Consider the following 26,830-nt stretch of genomic DNA (forward strand, 5'->3'; position numbering starts at 1 on the left):
CGGCATGCTGGCAGAAAGACACAAGGGCAGTGGCACACAGCACGCTGTCAGAGTGAGCAAACAGAGAAGAGAAACACCTCTGGTGTCCAGCCCTGGGGGAGAGGGAGCCGGCATGACGGCACCCACAGGCTGAGACCACAGGAGGAACTCCAGGATGCGTTTCTGCTGAGAAGTGCACCGGACAGAAGGCTTACGTTGCAGTCCCTCTTGTGTAATAGGTTAGACATGTATGTGCACTGACATTTCCTACTTCTCCCTGAAAGGACACCCAATGCCCAAACAACCTGTTACCGATGGCGGCCTCTTGGGAGGATGTGTGGAATGGGAGACCGAGGAGCTTTTCCTTTGCATTTTACGTCTTTATCCTGAGGGCTTCCCTGGTGGCTCACTGGTAGAAAGTCTGCCTGCCAAGGCAGGAGATGCAGGTTGGATCCCTGGGTCAGGAAGATCCTCTGGAGAAGGAAACGGCAACCCACTCCAGTATTCATGCCTGGAAAATCCCATGGACAGAGAACCTGGCAGGCTACAGCCGATGGGGTCGCAAAGAGTCGGACACGACAGAGAAACTAAACAATAGCAAGACCTGAGGGTTAGTTGATTTTTAAAAAGTCACCAGGGATTATCTGCACACAGGCACGGGCTTATGGGCTAATTAAATCTTCTTCTTTACATGCCTTTAAAAAATTAAGGAACTGCCTTTAAAGTGAATACAAACTTTTGGAATCTTATTACGTACAAGTGCACCAATGAAAGCCCCTGATGCTGGGAAAGACTGAAGGCAGGAGACGGGGACGGCAGAGGACGCGATGGCTGGATGGCATCACCGATGCGATGGACGTGAGTTTGAGCGAGCTCCGCGAGTTGGTGATGGACAGGGAGGCCTGGCGTGCTGCGGTCCATGGGGCCGCAGAGAGTCGGACGCGACTGAGGCCTGAGCTGAACTGACTGCACCAATGAAGGATTGCGCGACAGATGACTGTCACGATACATCTGGGCAGCAGGAACCTACACGTCAGTCAAAACAGACGCCCTTCTGCGCGCGACTGACGAGGAACAGTCTCCCAGTGCCAGGCTTCTGTCAGTGGAAAAAGCGAGGCACGCTACAGGGGGTGGCGCATGGCTGTTTTCATAAGAGAGCGGGGTGCAGAGTGCATGCTGGTGTGTGGACGTCCTCTCCGGCCAAGATGCTTGAGACACTGGTACGCCAGTGTCCTAGGAAAGAGCGTGGAGCACTGGGGGCTGAGCGGGAGAGAAACTCATTTTTCACTGAAATGTTCCTTCTAAATATCTTTTGTGCTGTCTGCATGTGTGTGCTGTGCTAGTCCCTTTCAGTTCAGTTCAGCCGCTCAGTCGTCACCGACTCTTTGCGACCCCATGAATCACAGCACGCCAGGCCTCCCTGTCCAACACTTTAGTCATGTCCAACTCTGTGCAAACCTACAGACCATAGCCCACCAGGCTCCTCTGTCCACGGGATTCTCCAGGCAAGGATACTGGAGTGGGTTGCTTCCCTCTCCTCCAGGGGATCTTCCTGACCCAGGGATCGAACCTGAGTCTCTTACGTCCACTTGCATTGGCAGGCGGGCTCTACCTGGGAAGCCCCTCTGCATGAACTACATGCAACTGAAAAAGAATGTTTTAAAAAGAATCATTTCTGAGACTGCACAGGGAGTCGAGAGGCTTGCTGTGACCCGGGCTGGGGCTAACTCCCTGGGGACGATTGTCATCCTCTGAGCCTCGAGGGCCCCTCAATGGAGCAGACAGGAAGCCCAGGGCAAGGCAAGTGCCCAAGCTCCTTGCAGCTCTGATGTCATGTCAGGCCGAGAACCTTCTGGCTGGAAGAGCCAGCCTGATGTGGAATGCTGCAGGGAGGTGGGGCCCTTCGCCGTGGGCTGTGGGAATGGGGGCTGGGGGTCCACCACCTCAGCCCGCAGCCCTTCCAGGCTGGCCGCCATGCCCTTCCCTGCTCCTTCTTCCACCCGCGGTGCCCTGCCGGAAACTCCGGGTTCACATTTCCTCTCCAGATCAGCCCTGGCGACAGGCCCACGGGTCAGGGTTGGGGATCCGTTCCTAGGGGCACGGAGAGAGGACCAGGCACCCGGCCCATGTGCAGAGTGGAGATGTTGGGGGGCGGGGGGAGGAGCAATGCCTCTTGCGGGGAGACTGAGCCACCTACCCAATCATCTGTGACCCCGTCACCCACCGAACCACAATGATGCTCTTCAGCTGGACAGTCACAGTTTGGCACTTTCTGGCCTCTGCTCATCTGTCTAGCCCTCCCCGGGTCAAACTGGCAAAAATCCCTAATGAAGGCATTTTGCCTGTCAGCTGAAGTCCGAACCCAGCCTTTAGATCCAGCTGCAAAAATGTCACCTCCTCTAAACATCTTGGCTCACACACAGAGAAATTCAAGAACCGTTGGCTACTAATAATACAAATAACCACTGCCACGGTGTCCTCTAAGCATCAGTTAGCGAGTCTGTTCACTGCCCACAGTTCCCGAGGGTGGGGATGGAGGTGGAATCCTCTGTGTCGCCAGCGTCAGTGGACACAGGGCCTGCTACAGAGCCATGCCCAGTCAGTGAGGCGGGTTCGGTGCGGGATGGCTGGAGCCGGGAGGGGCCCTTGAGGGCTGCTCTGCTGGTGCCCCGGAGGACGGGGACCTGGGCGCCGGGCCAGGTGGCAGGCACAGCCTCACACAAGGCGCCCACTCTGAGTCAGGAGGGCTCTGGGCCGGACTCTCTCCTGCACCACATCTACTGCTTGTGCTTCTGAGAGGCGGTGATGCTCTGCCCACTTTACAAGTGCGGCCGGGGGCTGAATGACTTCCGAAGCGGCTCGCTCTTACTCCTCACGGCCTCTGTCCGGGCTTGTAGGCTCTCACAGATGCGGCTTTGCACACATCCCTTTCTCTCTACGGGCCTCTACTTTCCTGCCTGAGAAATGGCCCTACACTAAGGGCTTCTCAAACTTTAGAACCAGTGGAGGGACTTCCCTGGTGGTCCAGTGGCTAAGACTCTGAGCCCCCAGTGTGGGGGGCCTGAGTTTGACCCCGGTCAAGGCACTAGCTCCCACATGCTGCAGCTAAGAGTTCACATGCTACAGCTAGAGAGTCCACGTGCAGCGATGCAGATCGGAGGTCCCCCGTCCTGCAGCTAAGACCTGGCACAGCCACATAGATAAATATCTTTCCAAAAAAAAAGAACAGGTGCACACCTAAAAAGGCGGTCTGCAAGGCCCGTCAGAGCACACTTTGAGGAGCACTGCACGCAGAGCCACATGATGGCGACTCAGCGTGTAAATTCACCACAGGATCCCCGATGGCCACGAGGCCGAATCACAACAGGAAAAGCAGTCGCAGAAACCAGGCAGCAGAACTCAGTTCTTAGAGTCGTCCCAGTGGTCGGCAATACACTTTGTTAAATGGGGGAAGGTCCTCATCTTCATGAAGGTAACATTCAGGGGGCTTCCCTGACGGCCCAGTGGCTGAGAATCCGCCTTCGATCCCTGGCTGGGGAACTAAGATGCCACGTGCCACGAGTGACTTAGAACATCTGTGCCCCCTGGTGAGACATCCCCCATGACGATACAAAGGCCCCGCGTGCCGCAATTAAGACCCGATGAAGCCAAATGAAGTTTTACAAATAACATTTAAAACAGTATTGTATTATGGTCAAAGGGTTTCTAAAAGTTTTTTCTCCCCACCCCTACTCTCTATGGTCAAAGGGTTTTTGACAAGACAATTCACAGGAAGGAATAGTTTCTGCAATAGACAGCGCTGGGACAACTGGTTGTCCACCCAGAATAAAAACGCTGCATTTGGTCCCTCGCTTCCCATTATACACAAAAATTACCTCAAACTGATCAAAGATCTGAATGTGAGAGTTAAAGTTATAAAACTCTTAGAAGAAAACATTGGCGGAAATCTTTCTGACCTTGAATTAGGCAACGATTCTCAGATATGACCTCAAAGACATAAGGCATAAAACAAAAACATGATAATTTGGACTTTTTCAAAATTTTTGCACTTCACTTCAAAAGGCACGACCAATATAAAAAAATAGATAACCCACTATAAAGCACAGGGAACTATACTCAATACCTTGTAATAACCGACAAGGGTAAAGAGTCTTAAAAAGTGTATATATACACACATATATATGAATCGCTTTGCTGTACATCTGAAACGAACACAGTGACAGACCAGCGAAAGCCTGGAGGAAAGTATCTGCGAATCATCAAAGCCAAGCAGACTTGCGTGGTAACGTACCCAACAGTATAGTCACAGGACTCGAAAACTGGAAACAACCCAAATGTTCCTCAGCTGTGGTCAGCAGCCAAACCCCGCGCGGTCTATCTCTACACGAGTCTGACTAAGAAGGGGTGACGTCCTGACCCCTGCTACAGCAAGGCTGAAACGTGAACAGGCTGAGTGGAAGAAGCCAGTCACAAAAGGTCATTTATGTGTGATGCCATTTATAGGAAATGCTCAGAAAGGTTAATTTATAGACAGAAAGATTAGTGGTTGTTGGGGACTGGGGCGGGACAAGACAGTGATGGAAAAAAGACACGAGGTTTCTTTTCAAGATGATTTGAAATTATTTAAAATAAAATTGTGCCGACAGTTACACAGATCTGTAAATATACTAATAATCATTACATTGCACTCTTCACACGAGTGAATTTTACGCTACATAAATTAAAACTTGGTGAAGCTTCAGAAAAAAAAAACACACCCATGATGACAAAATACAATGCAAGATCAGAGATTGGAAAAAAAGACTTGCCATTACTTGGATGACTGGTGACACATGGCTGTAAATTGTGTTTTTAAAGATCTTTTTGGTAGCACTGTGTGCAGTATGTGGGATCTTAGCCACCCAACCAGGGGTAGGACCCTCACCCCCTGCAGTGGGGTCCTAACCACTGAGCCACCAGGCAAGTCCCTTTAAAGTGTATTTTAGATCCTAGAGTTGTGTCCATGTTAAGTCTAATGAATTTGGCTACTGGATTGCGGTTACATAAGAGAATGTCCTTGCTCTTAGGAAACTCAAGCTGAAGCCTTATTTAGGAGTAAGGGTCACTGGGCTGCAAGTTTGTGATGACCTCTCAAACAGTTCTGGGAGAAAAAAGTCTTTTTGCGAAAGAGTGAAATTTGATGAAATGTTACTTATGATGAAGTTGGGTGAAAGGTACATGGAAGATTTTATTTTTTTCAATTCTTGCAGGTGTCTTCAGACTGAAATTGTTTCAAAATAACTCAATGAATCTACACATAAAAATATAAAAATACTGAGTGGGACTTGAATACCACTGAGAATAAAGCCATGGCCCCCAGCGGAGAAAAGGCGTGGACAATGTTGTGAACACACCTCCTTGTGCTCCTAGGGAATCCCCAAAGAGAAGACACAGCCAGAGCCCGAGGCGGCGTCGGGGGCATCCGCCCACCCAATGATATGTACTGAGCACCTTCTGTGCGCCAGGGACCACCCGGGAGCCTGACCCCCACAGACCCCTGCCCTGTGACGCCGTGTTCAGGTGGGGTGGGGGTCTGCAGGAGGGGAAGGGTGTGAATCTTCTCTGTCCCCACACAGTAAAGAGGCTCCCGAAAGCCGGGGCCTAGGGCCTGGACGGACAGGCAGACGGGTTGGGCCCCCTCCGAGCAGCAGACCGGGTGGCGTGGGGACCTGCAAGCTGCCTGTGCTCAGGGAGGCAGGGATGGGGGCCAGGGTGTGAAGGGGGCACCTCGCTCCCCTCCCGCCACAAAACCCAAATGTGCTGCCACGTGGAGACCCCATCAGGTGGTCCCCCGCCCCCTGCTCCCCGGGCGCTGCCCAGGGAGGCCCGTTCCTGGAGGTTCCAGCACTTCTCAGGCTGGGGGCGGGGCTGAGTTATTTTAGGGGACCTAGCATCCCATACACACACCCAACACTGCCGGCAGACCAAACAAATACTACTCTTCACACGTTAACATCTTTCAAACCAAAACAGACGCTGCACCGAGAATAAAACTCACAGGCTTCACTTTCCTCTAAAACGGGTTCTCACGGCTTGCTGTGGGTTTTCAGCCACAGACACTAACCCTCCTGGGCAGAGGTGGGGGGTGTGTGGGCACTGGGGTGGTGAAAAGGCACGCTCCCTGTCTTAGAAATGCTGCGAGGTGCACATGGAGCCGCCCCCAGCTCCCACCCCTGCACCCTGCCCCCTGGCTGCACCTGCGTCATGTGGGGAGGGCAGGGCTGGGGGGGCGAGGCGGACCTAGGGCTCCCTCAGCAGTCTCACTCTGGGACCGCGGGCTTCCCGCCCCTCTGCCCCCAGCAGATCAGGAGCCTCTCGAGGTGGCAGGGATGGGGCTGAATCCTGGCTGGCACGGGGCCAGGGTGACCTCGACGGTGGGGGCCGGGCCAAGGGGGCTTCCTAGCCATGAGGCCATCGAGTGCTCGGAACGGGGCTAGCTGGGGGGCTGACTTCTTCAACAATTTCATTGTCACTAGCTGAGACTTAAGTAGCCGCTCATGGCCAGTGGCCGCTGTACCAGGCAGTGCGGCTTCTAGAGGTTTACGGGAGACACAGAGCGGAGTCAACGCAGGAGGTGAGCAGGTCAGTTGGGAGCCCCTCTATCCCCAGCTGGGATGTGGGGGTCCCCCGTCTGGTGTGGCCCAGGGATTCACCCCACCGTGGGCACTGAGCTCCCCACAGGGCGGACACCGAACCAGGGGCTCTGCAAGCCATGGCAATGTAAAGGGTCTCCAGGGGGAGTTTTACTGGCTAGTTCATTCTGTGTACAATGATTTTACAATTTGAAGCCATGACCCTTACCCTTGTAAGCAAGAAGCCGGCAAAATCCTAACGACGCAAACTCTGCGACTGCAAGGCATGGCCACAGTTTCCCTACATCAGCATACCGTGGCTCCACCTTCACCCTCTTGGATGCCAAAGGTGCCAGCTGCCCCACCGGAGGCCACGGATGGGTGGGCAGCAAGGTGCCCCAGCCTAATAACCACTGCCAAGTGAGTGGGGCCACCTGGGACTTTCCAGGGAGCCCGGGGCCCCAGCGGGCCGGCCTGGCACGGTCGCCCATGCTGTCGGGGCCACAGCCTGTGGGGTGGCCTGTCACACAGCACTCACGAAATGAAACACGAATTGGCACACTGACCCGTAGGGCGGCTGCACCGGGCTGTCAGAGCTCAGGGCCCAGCCTGGGCCACGGGAGGCAGAACCCAGCCCTCAAGCGTTCCCTGGAGGGGTGTGGGCCCCACCAGCAGTGTCCAGGGCCCCAGGGAACTTATCTGCCCTTTAAACAGAACAGAGGCCTGAGCAGGGCGGGAGGGAGCCAGCCTTCGGGAGAGCCCGCGGCTTGCACGAGCTGGGCTCTGACCCGGCTGGACCCATCCCCGCTGCAGCCCAGACTCTCCCTGCTGTGTTTCCATTTCAGGGTTACAAAGCCCTCACCATGGGTGGGCATCTTTCTCCCCTCTTACAGTGGAGCAAGCAGACTCGGGGTGACCGATGATGAGATGGTTGGATGATGTCACCGATTCGATGGATGTGAACTTGGGCAAACTCCAGGAGACAGTGATGGACAGGGAGGCCTGCCGTGCTTTAGTCCACGGGGTCCAAAAAGGCGGACACGACTGAGTGACTGAACGTCAGCAACAAAACAGACTCAGGAGCAAAGACGCTTGCCCGAGTCGCCCAGCACGACGAGCTGTCCTCCAGATCCAGCTTCTGGAGGCCCTCACCCTGCGGGCAGTGACACCCTGCAGATACTCCTCCGGCTCCCAGCCTGGCCCGAGGGGCAGGTGGCAGGAGACGGCCACACCACGGGTGGGGTGCTGACACAGCGCCCACCGCAGTGAGGATGGGGGCAGGTGGACCCCCAGAAGAGGGCCAGGGCGCTGTCAGCAAAGGGCTCAGCCTCCAGAGGCACCACTGGGCCCTCCTCCGATGATCAGCCCACGGCTGCTTGATCACCCAGATGACAGAGCAGTGGGGGCGCCTGCTGGGGGCCAGTTGCCACCTGGGTGGGGGCACCAGGGACCCTGGCCTGACCGCTCAGGGCGTGAACAGAGCCTGTGTGCTGCAGGTGCTCGGCCAGGCAGGAAGGGAAGCTGTGAGGGGAGGGGACGCCTCACCGCCCAGCGGGAAAGAGACACCCAGGGAAGATCCTATTTCCCAGATAAGGCAACTGAGGCCCAGAGAAGCGCGGTGACTCCCCCAAGGCCTCACATCTCGGCCTGCAGAGAGCTGGACCGCGGGGTCTCAGCTGCTTTCCCTCTGAGTTCGGCACGCGCAGGAAGGAATCGTCACGGCTGGTGCTCACTGACATCCGCAGGCGCCAGGCCCTCAAGCCCTTTGCTTTTGTCCCCTGGGAGGTCACCTCAGGTCCGCTCTGCAGATGTAAAACTGAGTCCTGAGGCTCGGCGAGCTCACTCAGCAAGGCATCCAGGACTGGCACTCAGGCTGCCAGGCTTCTCCAGGGGCTGCCCTCTGCGCCCACACCGCCTCGGCTTCCCCTCTGTGCGAGGAGGCTGTGGGTGGGTTGACCTCTGACCTGCTGTGATGTCACCAGGGAGGCGGGCCTCTCGCCTGGGAAGTCTCAGGGCTGAAAAGGGAAGTGGGGAGCAGCTGTTTCCCCATCCGGCCCGCTCCCCTCCCTGGCCCTGTGCCAGGTGGATGGTCACCTCCCTTCAACCACTTCCTCCGGAAATTCCCCGGAAGTGCCCTTGTGCCCGCGAGGGGAGCATAAATGCAACCTCACACCTCCCATCCTCCTGCTAAGACGCCTGGAGCAGAAAGCAGGAGACACAGCTGCTCACCCACGGCCGCGTGGATTCCCACAGGCCAGCCAGGCTGGCAGCATCTGGACCAGGGGCTGTGGACGCCCCCACAGCTGCGACCCCCAGGGCCGCTGTCCTCCCTGCCTGTGTGGCGCCGGCCTCCTGCCTGCCCCCTGCAGCCGTCCTCCATACGAGGCCCCCAGGCGTCCTCATCACTGTGAGGCAGTGCACCAGACGGCTAAGGGCCTGGGCTTCCAGCTCGCGCCGATCCAAGGCTGCGGGCCTTTGTTCACGCTGTGAACTTGGGCAGGCGGCTGTGACGTCCCGGGCCTTGGTGTTCTCACCTGCACAGTGGGGATCTGAAGAAGCCCCAGCTCCCAGGGCCGACAGGAAGGGGCAATGCAGGTTAAGTTGCCAAGCACAGCGCCTGGCACGTCTCATCAGAGCACAGCGGGGGTGCTGGAAGATGGCGCCTGCCCAGCCCAGCTGGGGTGCCCCGGTTTCCTCTGGGGGAGCCCCTCCTCCACTCTTAAGTCTATCTTGTGTCCGTGGACTCCATCCCTAACTTGAGTACACCGCCCCCTCGCCAGAGGGACTGGCCCAGGCATGAGTATGTGACCCAAGGCTCTTCTGCGATTTGTCAGAACCGTTTCTGCAGGGATCATTAACAGACTACTGGAAACCTGGAGCTGGGGGGCCCCCACGAGCAGAGACTGCCTGAGGGTGAAAGAAGGCAGAAAGACACCCGTGTCTCTGACATGCGGTTTGAGCTCCTGAGTCAAACTGTACCGAAGCCCCGTCTGTTTTACAAATTGAAGGCAATAAAGCTGCCCTCTGCTCGAGCCAGCCTGGGTGTTTGTTTGCTCTCATCACTTGCAGCCAAGAGAACACTGCTTAGTCTAACCTCCCCGCTCACAGACAGCACAGCACTCGGGGCTCTGGCCCCTCGCCTGCCTTTTTGGCCCTGATCCGGCCCTCATCCCTTCCAGACCCCATGCCACCCAACACGAACTGCGGCTCCCCAGACCCACCAACAGGTCCCACCCGCTGTCTGCACCTTCTCCACCTGCCTGGCTCTACACACAGTCCGACCAGGCTCAGATGCTGGTCTGGAACCCTCTCCCTGGAACCCTCTCCTAGAAACTCCCCTTTCTGCAGAACAAAGCTTCTTCCCGGATGCCTCAGATGGTGAAGAATCGCCTGGAGTATGGAGACCTGGGTTCTACCCCTGGTCAGGGAACTGGCGGCCCCGCGCCACAACCCACGGTTCTCCTGCTGCAGCTGGGTGGCATTGGCGTGTCGGCCGCTCAGTCGTGTCTGACTCTGCAGCCCCGTGGACTGTGGCCCGCCAGGCTCCTCTGTCCGTGGATTCTCCAGGCAAGAACACTGGAGTGGGCAGCCATTCCACTTCTCCAGAGGATCTTCCCGACCCAGGGATCGAACCCGGGGTTGCCCACATCTCAGGCAGATTCTTTACCGTCTGAGCTACAGGGAAGATCTGGCAATTAAAGGTCCCGCGTGCCACAAGGAAGATCGAAGACCCTGCGTCCCACAGCTGGGATCTGTCACGGCCAAAGAACTACTAAAAATTAAGAAATAACAATAGTATAATCATACTGAGAACAGCCACTTTACTCCACGAAACCACTGGGGTTCACGGAGCCACTGCAACGTCGTGACACGTGGACACACCCTCATTTTGGGAAACGTGACCCGCAGTCTGCAGGGGAGGAAACTGAGGCTCAGAGAGGTACAGGGCGCTGCCCGGGGAGTCACAGCCACCCGCGTGGGGGCGGGGCGCCGACCCGCCACCTCCCTGCTCCTACCCTGGCTTGTCTCTGCCGAGGGAACACGCTTTAGGGGCGGCTGAGAAGGGCTGTACAAACGCGCTGCTGAAGGACTTCCCTGGTGGAACAGTGGGCCAGCGCAGGGGACACTGGTCTGATCCCTGTTCCAGGAAGATTCCAGATGCTGTGGAGCAACTAAGCCCATGGGCCACTACCGGCAGCAGGCGCTCGGAGCCCACGCTCCGCAACAGGAGAAACCACGGCACAGAGAAGCTCGCACGCCGCAGCCGGGAGTAGCCCCACTCGCTGCAGGTAGAGAAACCTGCGCAAAGCAGCGACCACTCAGCCCGGCCAACAGAAAGCGCGTTTAAGATTCAGAGCCAAGTGGTCTCCTGGCTGCTCAGAGCGGATGACCGTCCGTAGCCACCGTGGTGTGCGGGCCTCTGGTTTCACAAGTCGCCGCTGTCCCCAGCTCTGACGCAGCCCCGTTTTGCAGGCCCTGGGTTTCATGTTGACTGTGTTTGCTGCCTGTGTGATGGGAGGCCTGGTGGTCAGCCTGCTGCTGGGAAGGTGTTTCAACACACAACTGTTTTGAACGTGTGGACTTCCCCATGTGCCGCGGCCGGGGACAGCCTGCAGTCTCTTGCCGGTGGAACAGTGGGGCTGACCCTGGCCGAGGGGCGAGGCACACATTCCGCCTTTGTGGGGAAAGACAGTTGATTTGGAAAAGCCTTGTTCTGATCCAGCAGCCACTCCTTCGCTGCAAAGAGGGGACGAGGCACCTCCAGGGCCGTTGTGTGGCCAGGACGGGGCAACAGATGGAAAGCAGTGGGCACACAGTGGGTGCACGCTGATGCTCTTTTCTTCCCTGTCCACCCAGCCTGGAAGCCGGGCCACCTTTCGCCCACTCGGAGGCCCTGGCACCCCGTCCTTCTCACTCTCAGGCAGCTGTCCTGACCTCTGGGCCCTGGGCAGGTACCCCAGGCGCCGGGCACAGCCCGCTCACCCCGCTGCGTGCAGGTCCTGAGCTGGCCTGATCCCCAGGAGGAGCCACAGCGCTCCTGCTCTCTCGCGTCCCACTCCCCAGGTCAACTCCAGACCCTCAAAGTGTAGCTCAGCTGACGCCTCCTCCAGAAAGCCTCAGGGGAAGCTGTCTGGATATCAACTCCGCCACTGCTCCTTGGGGCTCCCACAGGCCTTGGAGCTCACCCCCGGTCAGCTCTGACTGCCAGTGTCCTAACTTCCTCTTTCCTGTCCCCTCTGCCACAGGGCACTGTCAACAACACGCCAGGACAGAGACAGCGTGAGGCTCACCACCGCCTGGCCCTGCAGCAGGCCCATCGCGGGGTCGGGGAGCACTCTGCACGCATGCCAGGAACCCACGTGGAGAAGGCCAACGCGAAGCCAGTGGAGAGGAAAGCAAAGCGAGAACTGAAGAGTCCAAACCCAGTCCATAAACTGAACTCCTGGGTCCAGCCATTCCTGAAGCCATTAGCCCCAGACTTTTCAGTTCCATGAATCAGAGGAGCCTCTTTTACAGATAAGCCTGTTTGATCCCAATTTTTCTGTCACCTGCAACTAGAGGGCCTCTACCAGGAAGCCTGGTGAGGTGACCTGAGACACCCAGGAGCGCATAGCCAAGAAAGCCGCAGAGAGGGGCTCACAGGGAGGTCTGGGCCCTCAGCCTGCTTCCGCTGCCCGGCCAGCCCTCTGGCTGCAGCCCAGGCACTCTGCTCTGCCGGCCTTGGGGTCTCACTGCTGTCCTAGAGACGGGCGATGTTACACTGATTTCTGGGCACTGCTATGCTCATCCATTGAAGGCGCTGGTGACCGCTCCTCCACAGACTCTTGGTGAAGGTCAGAGGGCGCCTCAGGGTGGCCTGGCCCACACTCAGGGGCTCAGGGAGTGAAGGCAGCTGTGTGGACCCTCCCTCCTGCCTGCCCCTGGCCGACGGTCTGCGGATGTGGTGCCCAGTGGACCCGGGTCCCAGCCTGGGGGCCACCAGGAGCTCCAGACACCCTGCGCCCATGCCTGGCCGGCCCTCCCGCTGTGACTGTGGCCTCGTTTCTGAGCAGGGGTCTAAAGGCCCACACGCTCCGGCTCTCTGACGCTGGGGTTCTTCGTAGGCCTGGCTCTCTCCAAACAGAAGGGGTTGCAAACACGATGAGGCCGGCGGGTATCCAGGGGGCAGTGTGGGCTGGGGGCCTGGCAGCCCCATGGGCTCTGTGTCCCACCCAGGCCACACTCCAGGGGAAAGTGAAGGGAAGTGAAAGTCACTCAGTCGTGTCTGTCTCTTTGTGACCCCATGGACTGTACAGTCCATGGAATTCTCCAGACCAGAATACTGGAGTGGGTAGCCTTTCCCTTCTCCAGGGGATCTTCCCAACCCAGGTCTCCCGCACTGCAGGCGGATTCTTTACCAGCTGAGCTATCAGGCAGGCCCTTAGGGGAAAGTGTCACCTGCAAATAAGTGTCCAGGCCTGGGGAAAAACGCCCCAAGGGTCTAGACTCTTCAAGGTGTGCAGGGAAGGGGCCCCTACCAACCTGAACTTATCCGGTGACCGCGAAGCAGAGAAAGCAGAGTGGACCAGGCCTGCATGGGCGGGGTGCAAAGCCAGGGCTGACAGATCCGGACATCTACACAGCAGCCACCCACTGCCTCGGAGGGTCAGCAGGACGGAGGGCTGAGCCTGAGGCCCTGTTTTAGCAGAACCGGGCCGAGGAGGTCACTGGCAGCGGGGACTCGGTGCGGGGACTTTGAGAAGCTTCAGGAGAGGGAACAGCGGCACGCCCTGCGTGGCTCCCTACAGCCCGCACCGCATGGCTCAGGGACCCGGCCCCCATGGGCCCGCTCCGCTGCTGCCCTCTGCCCGCCACCTGCTCCTCCAATCGCCCTCAGGCTATCTACTTCGTGACGTGTCAGGTCCGCTCGTCCCTGAGCTCTGACACCCATGAGGTCATGAATTGGGCCCGCCAGTGGCTGTGTGTCAAACTGGCCCCAGGCACCCATGAAAATAAGCCACATTCACCCCGGTGGCCCCTGCCCCACCATTCACCCCCTCCTGTGCCTTTTCATCAGGTTTGTTCGACCCTTTAGGATGCCCAGAGACGACACAGTGCTTGGCTCACAGTAGGCGCTCAATAAATGTTTGTGGAATGCTTGGGTTTAGGAACACGCAAGGTTCTGAAAGAGTGTGGAGTGGCGGGGGCCTCAGCTCGCAACTCCGGGGCCTGGGGGTCAGGCGAGGACGGGTCTCGTCCAAGGGCCCCCGAGAGCCAACCACAGCGCCCGCCCAGGCCCCGCTGTCCTGGCCCAGATCACCCCCCTTCCGCCTGCCCTCGGGGCATTGGTCCTCTGCCGGCCAGCTGGTGTCCATCTGCCTGGCCAGGCCCCCCGCTGTACCCTGGGACCCGACAAAGGCAGGTCGCCACCTGACCACAAGATGCGGCCGGAGCCCTGGACCCTGAGCAGCCTGACCGCCGGGATCCTGCTGCGGCCGCCGGCCTATGGGGTCAGTGGGCAGCCCTGTGGCTGGGTCAGGGGGAGCCTTTGTCGGCCCCGGCTCAGAGGGCAGCCCTGGATGGAGCTCACCCGCAGCCGTGCGTCCCCCACCCCAGTGAGGGCTCCAGAGGGCCTGTGGGGCAGAGACCCCCTCCTTAGGACTGGAGTCCGACCGCCTGCAAAGGGAGAAGTGGACCCAGCGATGGGGTCATCACGGGGGCACTGACCCCTGTCCCCCCGCAGACGGCCGTGCCATGCACTGAGGGGCTGGGGTCGCTCCGGGTCCAAACCCCAGGTCCACCTTGCACACCGGCCTGGGACGCTGAGCACACGCCCTCAGGCCACCAGGGGTGACGGCCGCCTGGGGTGGGGAATCTCCCTGAGGGCCAGGTGGCCGGTCCCAGGTACCACCTCACCCGGGGATTTCCTGAGGGACTGCACCCGCGCCTCACTGAGTCACTGTTCCTGGTGCAGAGAGCGGCCCCCACCGGGACTGTCCCCAGTCCCTCTGGCCTCACGGCTCCACGCTGGAGCAGTTCAGAAAGAAGGCGCGGTTGTCGGTGGGGCGGGCGGGGGTCTCCTCGGGGCAGAGCCTGCTCAGGACAGAGTGGCCCCCAGTGGACTGCTGGGCGGACAGGCAGCCCGGGACCCGGAGCCTGGGGACCTCCTCTGCCCCCTGCCACAGCCTACGCGTGCCCCGAGCATGTGTTCCCCCGGGGGTGGGGGCTCCACCCACCACACGGGGCCTCTGGGGCCTCAGCTGACTCGGCTGTGAAATGGGCATGGCCCAGAGTCTCTCTTTCTCAGGGGGGTCGTGGGGCCCCAGGCAGAGAACCCCGGCCTGGGTGAGCTGAGGGGCTCTGGCCATCCCCCCACCCAGGGCATGGGGCGGGTCTCACCCCCGGGGAAGCCAGCGAACTTCCCTCCTGCAACTGCGACCGCCCTTCCGGGTCGCTGTGGGAAACGCTGGGGCCACCGACCATGCCACCTTGTCCAGGCATGGAGAAGTGGGGGCAGAAAACAATCCCAAGAAGCGGCCCAAAGCCCGGGGGGGCGTGCGAGAGACCCTCTGCCTGGCCGCTGCCCCAGGATGGTCGGCGCCCCAATGGGTCCCCTGGGTGCCCGAGCCCCTGTCCCTGTCCCTGGGGCGGGCGGTGGGTGTACTCACAGTCCCTGGGGAGAGGGCGGCGGTCTTCCTGCACCGGCAGACACCCAGCCTGCGTCCGTGGCCCCGGGGCGCCAGCTGCAGGCCTCCCACCTCGGGTTTGACGTCCCACTTCCTCCCAGCTCAGCCCGCATCCAGGAAACCACGCCCCGGGCACCCTCGGGCCTCGCTGCCCTCAACTGGGCCGGACACTGCCCCAGGGGTGCTCCATCCAGATCTGGGCCTTGCAGGTGGCCGGAGACCAGGCAGGCCCCAGGGGCTCTGCTCAATGAATAATACAGCTCCCTCCTGGCCGGGCTCTTGTGGCCGATCGCGTTTCAGGGGCCACTCGAGTTTCCTCGAGGCCGCTTTGTTCAGAAGTGCAGGGGCCCAGCTGGGTCTCCGGACACTTGGTGCTGACCCTCTCGCTGCAGGCCAGCCTGCAAGACAAAAGGCGGACGACAGATGGCCTGGCGGACTCTGCCCTACTTAGCCTCAAAGCTGCTCTGGCCCACAGGGGACCAGGGGTGGAGTGGTCAGCTGGCCTCCTTGTGGCCGGGTGGGCCCCCCGAGGCCTCCTCGCACTCAGCTCCCAGTCCCCCACCTGCAGGGCCCCTGGCCACCCCTGGTCACTGCCTGGCCCATCCCCCACTCCTGCAGGCCGTGCCCAGACCCCCTCCTCCAGGAGGTCATCCCGCTTGGGGCACTGTCTCCCTGGGGCAGCGCCCTGGTCATCTCTGACCGGTCATCTCTGAGTGCTCTCTCCAGCCGCTCCAGCCCACACCACTCCCCCCCCCCATCTCGTTTCCTCGTGGCAGCCTGATTGCTTTGAAACAGAAAGCACAGTTGCAGCTTTATCCTCTTCGCACCCTGCCTTGTCTCAGACGACTGTGAAGTCCTGACCTGATCAGGGGCCTGCGGACGGCACATCCATCCCCAACTACCCCCCTCCCCCCCACCCCCGCCTACTCTGCTCCCGCTCAGGGCATTGGCACCTGCTGAGTTCGCTCCTTCCTGCCACTCTCAGCTCAAGGCCACCCCTGACCCAGGTGTTTCTTTCCTCTGGCTTGTTTTTAAAAACAGTTTCACTGAGATAGAACTCACGTTCCGCAACATTTGCCCATTTAAAGTGTGCTGTTCACAGACCTTCCCTGACGGCTCCAGGGCTAGGCTCAGCGCCTCCAGGGTTCAATCCCTGGCCAGAGAACTAGGATCACACATGCCTTGCGGTGCAGCCAAAATAAAAATTCAAAAAATAAAGGGAGCAAGTCAGTGCTCTCAGTGTATTTTAGAGTCATGCAAACATCACCACCATCTGAGGCTGGAATATTTTCGTCAGCCCAGAAAGAAACACCCCTTAGGCAGTCCCTCTGCGTCCCACCGCAGCCTGGACAAGCTCGTGTATTCCTGGATCAGCAGACTCGCCTCCTGTGGACGTTCGTGTAAGCGGAACCGGACACCCTCTGGCCTTGCACGACCTGCCCCGTCCCTTCGTCTGTGATACTCAAGGTTCGTGTGTGTCCCAGCGCGTCCTCCCTTTTCACGGCTGACAACGTTCCGCTGCAGGGACGGCTCGGCTCTGCAGCTCAAGGGCACTTGTGGAGGCCTCTCTGGACCACCAGGTCACGTGGCCCCTTCTGCCCGGCCGCTCCATCACTCCCCCGTCTCACCCTCCTCCTCGAGTCCCTGTATGAAGACGTCTCCATCCGTTTATTTACTGTTTGGCTCCAGCCCCATGAGACCCGGCCGTCCGCGTCCTCACTGCTGTGGGCCCCGCGCACAGTAGGTGCTCCAGCTTTCTGCACCTGCTGGGGTGGCCTGTGCCCCACTCCGCCGCCTCCCTGCCCAGCTACCCGAGGGTGAGAGTCGCCCCCTCAAGAAAGGCCCCCCAGTGACCCCATAGGAAACTAACAACACCAGATCCTCGGGGCCCTGGCGCCTCCTCTGCCCTAGGCAGTGGTTGGGAGGGGCAGACAGTGTCCCTCCCAGGGTAGATGCCAGGCACTGAGTAGGTCTTCAAGCCCTGCACAGAGACTCCGTGGGGGGCGGGGCAGGCGAGGGAGCCGCAGGTGGAGGTGGGGCAGAGGAGGTAAGAAGGCAGGGCTGAGGCTCGGGGGTCTGAAACCCGAGGGTCTGTGTGAGCTCGGAGGGGCAGCTCGGATCTCCCGCCATGGCTGCCCAGAGAGGGGGGGTCAGGAGAGGCTGGTGTGTAGGCTGCGAGCCCCCGCCTGCAAGGTGTGCACACAGGCCCCGCCTGCACAGGGCCCTTAGACAGCTCACTGTCCGGGACACTCCCTGGACGCCCCCAGGGCCCAGCTGCCAGCTGCGCCCCAGCACTCCTTCCCAGATGCTGGGGGCGGGGTCTGCTCGGCCAAGCTCCCCACCGCCCCATCCCCAGCCTGCACCCCAAGGGGGCTGCCCTGTTTCCCACCCCCCAACCGGCAGCTCCAACAACCCTCACCTCCACCACAGCTCAAATGCCCAACCGGCTCCCCCAGGGCAGAAACCGATCTCTTGTTCCCCAAGTAATGCCAGATGCACAAGTGATTTTCCTGCCCGACCTGTCACACACACACACACACACACGTCACACACACACACCCACACACACACACCCACACACACACACACACACACACACACACACACACACACACACCCCCCGCCCTACCCCGCCTGCAGGCCCACAGGCACCGACCCATTTAATCTCAGAACAATCCTAAACGTCACTTACGCGATAGAACAGGCTGAGCCACTTCCAGACTCTGCGGGGCGGGGGGGGGCCCTGAGTTACGAACCTGGGCTTCCCACACCGCATCACCGGCCTCCGGGTGCTGACGGGGACCCCCTCAGGATCGCCCCAAGAAGTCTGCCCTATTGGAACTGCCCCATCTAACAGGCGAGGAAATGAGCCAGAGGCTCAGCAGCTGGCTGGCGGTTGCGCATCTGACACCCACCGACGTGGGCCAGGGGGGCTCTGCGCCCCGCTCCCCGGAGCTCTGTCCATCTCACCCCGAGCCTGGGGACCCCGCTCAGCGACCTCAGCCCGAGGCCCCGGGACCCTGCCGCCGGCATCCTGGCTGCGGCCCCCAAAGCGCTGGTGGGAGGCCAGGCCTGGCCGGGCAGCCTGCTCTGCACACACCTCGCGCTTCTCCAGCTGTGAGCAGCCCGGCCCGGGCGACAGGCGCGGAATCTTAAGACGCAAGAAGGAAACTATGTGCTGCCCATCGCGGCCCCGAGCCCAGCCCCGTGGCCGCCGCCCGCCCTGCAGGCCTGCTGACTCAGCTCTCCCCCGCGGCCCGGGGGCTGGGATCCCCCACCCCAGTGCGGGCTGGCCCCTCTGTCCGTCTGTCTGTCTCGGGGAGTGGCCTTGGCTCTCTCAGGGGCTCCCCAAACAAGCAGGGTGTGGGCCCAGAGACCAGAGAGCGTCTGCTGGAGCCTGAAATCCCCGTGGCCCCCCAGCCTCCAGGCCTGTCCTGCCAAGTAGCTACACGGCGCCCTGGACTCACAGGCAGTAAGTGGGGGTTTGGGGCAAACCCAATGCCAACTGTGGTGTCCACACCCCCAGAGTGGGTCCTCTGTCACCGATGGCCGGCGCCACTGTACGGCCTGCAGGGTCCACAGACACCAGGGGGCGCTGACCGAGCCCCCAAGCCCTGGGGTCTGTGCAATGACCCCCGTCTGGAAGACGAGGGACTGAGTGGGGGCTGCTCCTTTCCAGGGGTGAGGTCCTGGCATGAGGCCCTGGCAGGCAGTACCCACCGCAAGGCCTGGGCCCACCGCATCCTGTAAATAAGCCCTGAGGTTTCCCGAGTGCCAGTCCCCGGAAACCACGGGAGAGAACAGGACATAGGAAAATCCCGCTGCAGCCACAGGGAAGGGCACGCAGGGACTCGCCCTCAGCCCGGCCCGGCCTCCGAGGTGCCCGCCCGGGGAGGTCTGTCCCAGGGGCTGCGGAGGGACAGGCAGCTGCTGATTCACACTGGGGCAAGCTCTCCTTGCTCCGTTGCCATAGCCAGCCGGCCTCCCCACCCAAGAGAAGTCTCAGCCCTCACTGTCTGCCCTCGGCCTGGCCCTGCAGTGCCTCTCACCCTCCCATCCACTTGGGGTGAGGCCCAGGGCTCCCACACGCTCTCCCCTAGCAGCAGAGACAACCAATGTCCCTGACACGCTGGCTTCTCACGGTGACAGAGACCGTGGAGGCTGGCTTTCCCTTTTCCCCTTGGCTGCTGGGAAGCTCAGCCATTTTCATCTCTACAAAAGGACCCCAGGACCCTGCACGTCTCTCTCCTGTTCTTTTCTCTTCCTGCCAGGTCATGATATCCTAAACTGAGCTTTTCCTGACCCTGATGTTTTATTCTTTATTTTATTGTAGAGATTTCATATAAGTGGTCACAAGTATTTGGGGAAGGAAAGAAGGCAGGAAAGGAGGAAGCAAGGAAGAGTTTATATAGTTTTCATGCCAGGTAACGAGGGTGGGAGGAAAGGGGGGGATCTTCCCACCCCTTATTTTTCCTAAAACCTCCCCTTAAAGTTAAAAATATGCCCCAAGGTGTTATCCAAATAGGCGGGGTCTCAAAGCCCCGCCCACCCCCTACAGCCGCGGAGCCCAGCCTTGTCTGAGGTCACACGAGATCCCTGGCTGCTGCTCCAGCTCTGAGCCCTTTCAGCAGCTGCGGAGGCCGGAACCGAGCCTGGGGGTGGGGGTGGAGCTGGGACAGGCTGGGGAGGGGGTGCCCCCGCCCTGGGCCAGCTCTGCTGCACCGCCGTCTCCACCCCCCATCACACCTGGTTCCGGGCACCCCCCAGCTGGCGGAGGGGGAAGTCAGCTTACCCCGTGCTGGCTGGGAGCCAGGCCTCACCACTGTTCCCTCCCTTAGCCCTCCCGTTAAGCCTCTGGGATCTGCAGGTGGGAAACTCTGGCTGGAGAGGTGAGGCCGCTTCACCCGCCAGGCCAGTGAAACGGGCAGCCTGGGGCCCGAATCCCGGCTCAGCGCGGGGCAAACAGTCCTGTGCTGAGCGCTGAGCGCATCTCACCCAGGGAGACAGTCAAGGGGGTATCACAAGGGGACAGGGCCCAGGTCCCTCTGCTGCGTCCAGTGTGCTGTGACAAGTGCCGCCGGGGAGAAGCCACACCTAGCCTGCCTGGCGTCCTCCAGGGCACCCCAGAGCCTCAGCCGCCTTGCTGCTCAGAGCCCTGGAGGAGGGCACCAGGGGGACCCGTCCTGCCTCCAGCCCTCAGGCTGGGCTGCCCTGGACCTCCCAGAGCCAACAGAACCGGGCCAGCCGGTGCCTGCTCGCCCCCGCCCGCCGACCACGGCCAGGCTCAGCTGCGTCCACGCGCCCGTCCCCCGGTACCTGAGGGTCCTCACGGAGATGCAGTATTTCCACATGAGGCTCCACACGCCGCCGCCGCCGCCCTTCATGCCTGGCGAGTGGGGAGCGGGCGGCCGGGAGCCCACAGGCTGCCCTCTGGCCCCGGGCGGCTCCGACCGGGGGACTGGCTCTCAGGTCACTTCCTTCTCCATGATGGGAAGGAGACAGAAATGGCCCGGCTCGGACCCCCGCAGGTCCCAGCCTCCCGCCTCGCCGTCCCGGGGCCGCGACTCCAGCCCCTCCCGGCCGAGCGGGGCTCGCACACCCAACACCGCGGCTCCGCCGGCACAACCTTGCGCTCCTCGCCTCCCGCCAGGAGCCGGCGGTGGCCCTGGGCCAGGGGAGTGGTGAGTCACTGGGCGTCCACCCGGGGCCCAGGGCTGGCCCTCCATCCAGAGGCCGGCCTGGGACAGGGAGGGAGGCGGGCGGGAGGCGAGGGCGGTCCACATCCTCCGTCAGCTCCCCAGAGGCCTCAACCTAACACCCGCCCGCTGCAGCCCTGCCCACCACGGCCGGGACAAGGGGGCTGTCTGCCCCAGCTCCCGGACGAAGCCTGGGTGGACGGGAACAAAGACACAGCCAGTCGCTTCCCGAGCTCGCGGCCGCCCGCCCCCGAGGGTCTCCGTCTGGTGGGGGGACAGGGCTGTCATCCCCGGCCAGCCCACCCCCTCACTGTGAGATAATGGCCTGGCCCCTCCTTGGCCTCAGTCCCCCAGCCACCCCACCCCAGCCTCACGGAGCCCTGAGCTCCGGGACTCACTCACATTCTCCCGTCTGCCAGACGGAGTGGGTTTTATCACCAGCTCCACTGTACATGTGAGGGCCTGGGCGGCAGCTGGAGTGGGCCATGGGCCCGGCTGAAGCAGCCAGTGCCCCGGGGCCCCGTGGGCCAGAGGAGGGACGCAGGACAGGCTCCCCTCAGCTCGTGTGGGGTCTGGTCATCCCAGCCACCTCTGGAGGGGACCCCTGCTGGATGGAGTGCCCCGCCCTCACCCCCTGCCAGCTGCTCCCAGGCCCAGCCTACAGCGGACCCCGGGGCTTCCCAGGCCAAACCCCCCGGGACAATGACTCATGGCTTCTTCCCACCCACAGCCCCCAGGGAGCCCCTGAGAGCAGGTGGGCCCAGAGCTCACACACAGCTGCTGTCCAGTGGCCCCCGGGGCTCCCTTCTCATCCTCAAGGGACCCGAGGCTCAGGGAGGGCCTCACCTGCCCACAGAAGGTCAGGGAGGCTGGGGTCGGGCCTGCCCAGGTCTCCGGGTCAAAGCCTTGTTCTGGGCCTGGCCCCACGCCCGCCCTGGCCCTGGCCTGTGCAGGATGGGGAATTTTGCTGCGGACTCCAGCTCGATTCCCACAGTGGGGACGGCAGCTGCACGCTCATCTGGTCCCTACACCGGGAAAGAATTTTCTCTCTGAAAGGAAGCTGGGCTTCAACAGAGGCCATGGCCTCCTGTGGGCCTCAGAACCCAAATTCTCTCTGCTTGTTATCAGACACCACCACAGAGGGCCCCGACCTGCTGCAGGAGTCTTCCACGGCACTCTGAGGAAGTGGCGGCCCATTCTCTGCTTGAATGCCCTTGAATGCCCCCAGTGACAGGAACCTCACTACCTCTCAAAATTGGGCATTCCACCGACCTAAGGAAACTCTCCCTTGGGGCAAGCCCCACTGCTGCTCTCCATACGGGCTGCAATTCCTGTGCCACACCGAGCAAGCTCTCCCTTCAGGGGCTTATCTGGTCTGTCCTACTGGTGGGCGTTTTCTCAGCACCTGCTGTGAGCGTGGCAGAGCCTGTTGCCTCAGCTCAACCGACCCCTGTGTTCACAGGTCCACCCACCCACCTCTCCATCTAAGCATCCTCGGACCCATCCAGCCATCCACATGGCCACACGCATCCCCATACCTCTGTGCCAACCATCCATCCATCCACCATTGATCCCCTCAGCCACCACCACCTCAGTTACCACCCCACCCTGGCCTGGGCCGCCCCGCGTCCCCGCAGGGACGAGAGCTGTGACAGGTGGCGACAACAAGCCCCACTCGTCCTGAACCCTCCTCCCATCCTCCCGGTCAGCCCCTCGCCTCTCACTTGAGAGGTCTCCATCCTTGATGTGTCGCATCCGTGGCAACATGGAGCTTTGCCTAGTCCTGCCCCCCACCGCTCGGGTGGCCCAGCAGGCTCCAGGTCCCCATGTCCCCCAGGTCCCACGGCCCCAGCTCTGGTGCAGACCCCCGGACCCCCAGCTGGAGGAGCATCTGTCTTGTGCACCTCGCACACTTGCCCTGTGCCCAGGATGCCTGGGGGGCCCTTCCCAGCTCCTCTCGTCCTGGAGGACACCCTGTTCCGAGGCGGGGCTTCCCTCCCTTGGCCTTACCGATGGGGAACCTGAGGCCAGGCGACGGGCAGGGCTTTCTCAGCGCCCAGGGCATCACGTGCTTGGACGTCTGCTCCTTGGCGAGGATGGGCTGGGGCGGCTGTCTGAGGGTTTGGGGAGCCGCTGGGGTGACCGCACTCAGTGGGCCAAGCCAGGAGCCGTCTCCCTCGCGCCTCCTATCGACCTGCCTTTTGAAGCCCCGCAGCCCCAGTCCACGGCCACCACAGTCCAGCCCCGCACTCGCCTGAGCCTGGCCTGGGGCTGGCGGGGGTAGAGGCTGTCACACAGCAGAGTGCCCGGGGGGCGCCTGAGGGTTGCAGGGGCTGCCCCACCATCCCCACACTGCCCCGTCCTGTGCTCTCTCACACCTCCCCATCTCCAAGGGGTGGGTGTCACTGCCCCCATTTTATGGATGAGAAAACTGAGGCTCCAAGTGCCCCGAGGTCTCCTGAATGTTTTTGGTGGATTGTCTTTGAGGACAGGGGCCAGAGGCCTGGTCCGTCCCTGACTCCCCTGTCCCCACACGTGTCGTCTCTGAGCCTGTTTGCTTCTCTGCAAAATGGGTCAGGCCTCCCTCCCCTCCGCGCTGTGATGAGGGATGAGCTGTGTGACCCTGGGCGCAGGGCTCAACCTCTCGGGGCCATCTCCTCTAGGACGGGGCGTGTGTCTTATCGAGAGCCCCTGGCACTCTGGGCAGCGTGGGTGCCCAGTGACTGCTGTCCCCCTGCCCCCTCCGGGACCCGGGGCCACCGGGAGGTGAGGGAAGGGCATGGAAGCCTTCACACCCTCCAAGGTCTCTCTCACCAGAGGCCTGGCCAAAGCTGGGCTCTGCGGAGAGCTGGACGGCTGGCTGCTCTCAGCCCGTGACTCAGCCGGCCCCCTGGGGGTGAGGTCACTGCCACCCCGGCAGAGGGAAGGACGCGTCTGTTCCCTGGGAGACGCCGATGCCACGGGGAACCTGGCCTGTGGGGGTGTGTGCCCGCTTGTGGGAAGCAGCAGCCAGGCGGGGAGGGCAGTGCGCGAAGGCTGGATCGGGAACGGGGCGGGCTGGGGGCCTTACCTCTGGGCCCCGAGGGAGGGTCTAGGAACCCCAGGCCAGCCTTGGGCCCAGTGGGCTTTGACCCCTCTGCGGGCCTGCTGAGGAGCGTCTGTGGTCCTCAGGCTCCGAACACCCAAACTGCCACCTCTGTCTCACGCAGCAAACGGGTGCCCCACCCACTCCCTGGCGGTGGGCTGGGGTGACCGGTCCCCCACCCTGGCTGGGCCCCGGCACGGCCTCTCCAGTGCCCGCCTGGCCCTCGGCCAGCCTTCCGCAGCCCACCCGGCATCCTTCCCGACAGCCAGCTCCCGCCCTGTGGCTGACCTCAGCCAGGCAGGCGAGGCCTTCTCCACGCGCCACCTGCACAGAGCTTCCCCCACTCCAGCCCCACCTGCAGGCCCACCTGCCCTGGGCCGGGAACTCTGCACCCCTGGGCTGCAGGCGGAGCTTCCACTCTGCTTGGGACCAGGGGCTGGATCCCCAGGGCCCTGTCTCCTGGTGGGTGTGGCCATGGGGAGACCACGGGAGGAGTTCACTGCCCTGTCTCTGCAGGCACGGGGCCTGGTGGCCGCTCTGCCCACAGCTCTCTCTTTCTGGGTTCATGTAATGGCTCCCCCCACTACCCCAGGCCCAGGTAAGCGCCCCCACCCCACAACCACTGCCAGCACAGGGACCAGGCTGCCCCCTGCAAGTGACCTGAACCTGGCCCCCCGCTGCTCACGGCCCAGCACACTGCACCAACCCCAGAGACCCCCCTGTTTCTGCCAGGACTCGATACGCTGCCCGTCCAGGTGCATCTCACAGGCCACCGCCTCCAGGAAGCTGATTATTTGTGTGCTCCTTCATCCACACGGCACGCTCTGATCATCAGACACCACGTGGGGACTTGGGGAGCCTCGTGGCGTGGCGGGCTCTCTGGTGGGAGTGCTGACCAGCTCCAAGGAAGCAAATACATTCAGATGCTTTCCGGCAGTGATGGGGGCTGGCGGAAGGGGAATGACCGGCCCTGGCCCGCCTCTCCCACTGCCATCCCCCGTCCCCTGAGCCGGCTGCGGCCTCTCTCACCCTGCGGTCCCGTGTCTGCTGTCCTGCGTCTGTGGTCTCCGCTCGGAGAGCCCGCAGGGGCAGGGAGGACGTCCACGCGGCTCTGCGCTTCACACATCACCCGAGTCGGCCCCACGGCGACCACCCAAATAGCAACCATCCTCACCCCGCCTGTTTCCTACAGACACACAAGGGTTCCGACACCCGGGCCGGACGACACCCAAGGCCCGCGCCGCCGGCCTGACCCATGGCTGGACGCGCGCAGGCTGAAAGCGAGGTGAGCGCAGCCTCTCCCAGTGCAGCCTGGAGCAGCGCCCCGCGTGCGGCGGCTGAAAGTCAAGGCACCTCCAGTCCCGTGACCATCCTGTAACCCCCAGCAGCGGGTGCCTTGCAGGGAGGGGGCCCTGGATGCGCCTATTTCCCAGATGGGAAAATGGAGGGCTCCGTGGGCCGGGTCACATGGGAACCTGAGTTCCGCCTTCTCCTCCCGGGCCCTGGGGGTCACTCGGGGTCATCCAGAAAAGACCTTCACCAAGACCATGGTGTTGGGTGGGGGGGGCACGGAGGCCAGCATGCAAGCTCCCGCTGTGTGTGCAGGGCCTTGCCCTGCCTACCACACACACAGCAGGCTGGGGGGATGAGCGCAGAGCCAGGAGTCACTGGGGGGCCTCAGAGGGCGGCCCCGGGCGCAGGGACGTGTGATGGATTCTGCAGCCATTCACCCCCCAGAGCAGAAGGGACGACTGCTGGTCAGATGTGGGGGAGGCACAGGTCTGATGCCAAGGGGGCTGAGCCACAGGCGGATGGATGTCCCGTTTATGGGACAGCGAGGCGGGAGCGGGCAGGGGTGATCGGGCGGGACAGGGTGGGGAGGACCACACTCCGTTCAGAGGGAAAACCACTGCTCTATAGGAACAAGGGCTCTAGATTTTCACTAGTCAGAAATCCAGAGTTTTTCCATAAAGACTCTTGGATTTTAGATGTTGCCAATAAGTTCAAATCTAAAAGGCCATGTGGGCTATTTCAGTGAAGTGAAGTAAAAGTCGCTTAGTCGTGTCCAACTTTTTGTGACCCCATGGACCATACAGTCCACGGGATTCTCCAGGCCAGAATACTGGAGTGGGTAGCCTCTCCCTTCTCCAGGGGATCTTCCCAACCAGGGATCGAACCCAGGTCTCCTGCATTGCAGGCAGCTTCTTTACCAGCTGAGCCACCAGGGAAGCCCGGGCTATTTCTGGGCACACCAAATAAAGCAGAGCCATGGCTGTCTGGCCCCCGGGGCCTCTTTGCTCCTTCTCCCTGGTCAAGATTCACTGAGCTGCCCCCTCCTCCAAGAAGCCGCTGCGATTGGTCCAGAGACGTGTGTGCCTCCTCACAGCACCGACACCACCGGCTGGCAGTGGCCTGAGCGTGGGTGTGGGTTTGCTCGTCAACGTCTCGTGCCCCTGGCAGACACCCCGGCCAACAGGAAGCGTTAATGACTGGACACGTACTGAATGAACATCTCCCTCCCTTGATCCGCCAGGCTTTCAGTTTGCAAATGAGCCCCAGAGAGGGGAGGTGACTTGTCCACGGAGGGCTCTGGGGCTGCTTATGGTCCATTCCGTGTGTCAGCTGCCCCCAGGCTGGGCGAGCAGGAAATATGGAGGTGACTGTGCAATCTTACCAAGTTCCGCCGCCTGAAGGAAAAACGGACCCCGGGCCACTCTGGAGTGTCCAGGGGAGCCCATTCCAAGATAACGGGGGCCGCCAACTGGGGTCAGGGCAGTGCCAGACCCCGAGGCC

At 61.5% G+C, this 26,830-nt stretch overlaps 1 protein-coding gene across 4 annotated transcripts in view; it reads right to left on the reverse strand.

The window, feature by feature from the left end:
• Positions 1-26,830, reverse strand: part of LOC129547691 (IQ motif and SEC7 domain-containing protein 1) — a 142,529-nt gene that overhangs the window by 77,512 nt on the left and 38,187 nt on the right. The window contains exon 1 of one of the 4 annotated variants that reach the window (XM_088831709.1): positions 20,573-21,010. The exons of 1 other annotated variant lie outside the window; for it this stretch is intronic. In XM_088831709.1, coding sequence (XP_088687835.1) covers positions 20,573-20,640 — 68 coding nt within the window. In that variant the 5' untranslated portion in view covers positions 20,641-21,010. Of the gene's footprint in view, positions 1-15,238; positions 15,378-20,572; positions 21,012-26,830 lie in introns of those variants that run through there. 2 more of the 4 variants (XM_088831708.1, XM_055413471.2) reach the window with 2 other exon arrangements.

The sequence above is a fragment of the Moschus berezovskii genome, chromosome 24 (assembly GCF_049115385.1).
Source record: "Moschus berezovskii isolate FMDL1 chromosome 24, NW_MosBer_1.0, whole genome shotgun sequence".
Classification (NCBI taxonomy): domain Eukaryota; kingdom Metazoa; phylum Chordata; class Mammalia; order Artiodactyla; family Moschidae; genus Moschus; species Moschus berezovskii.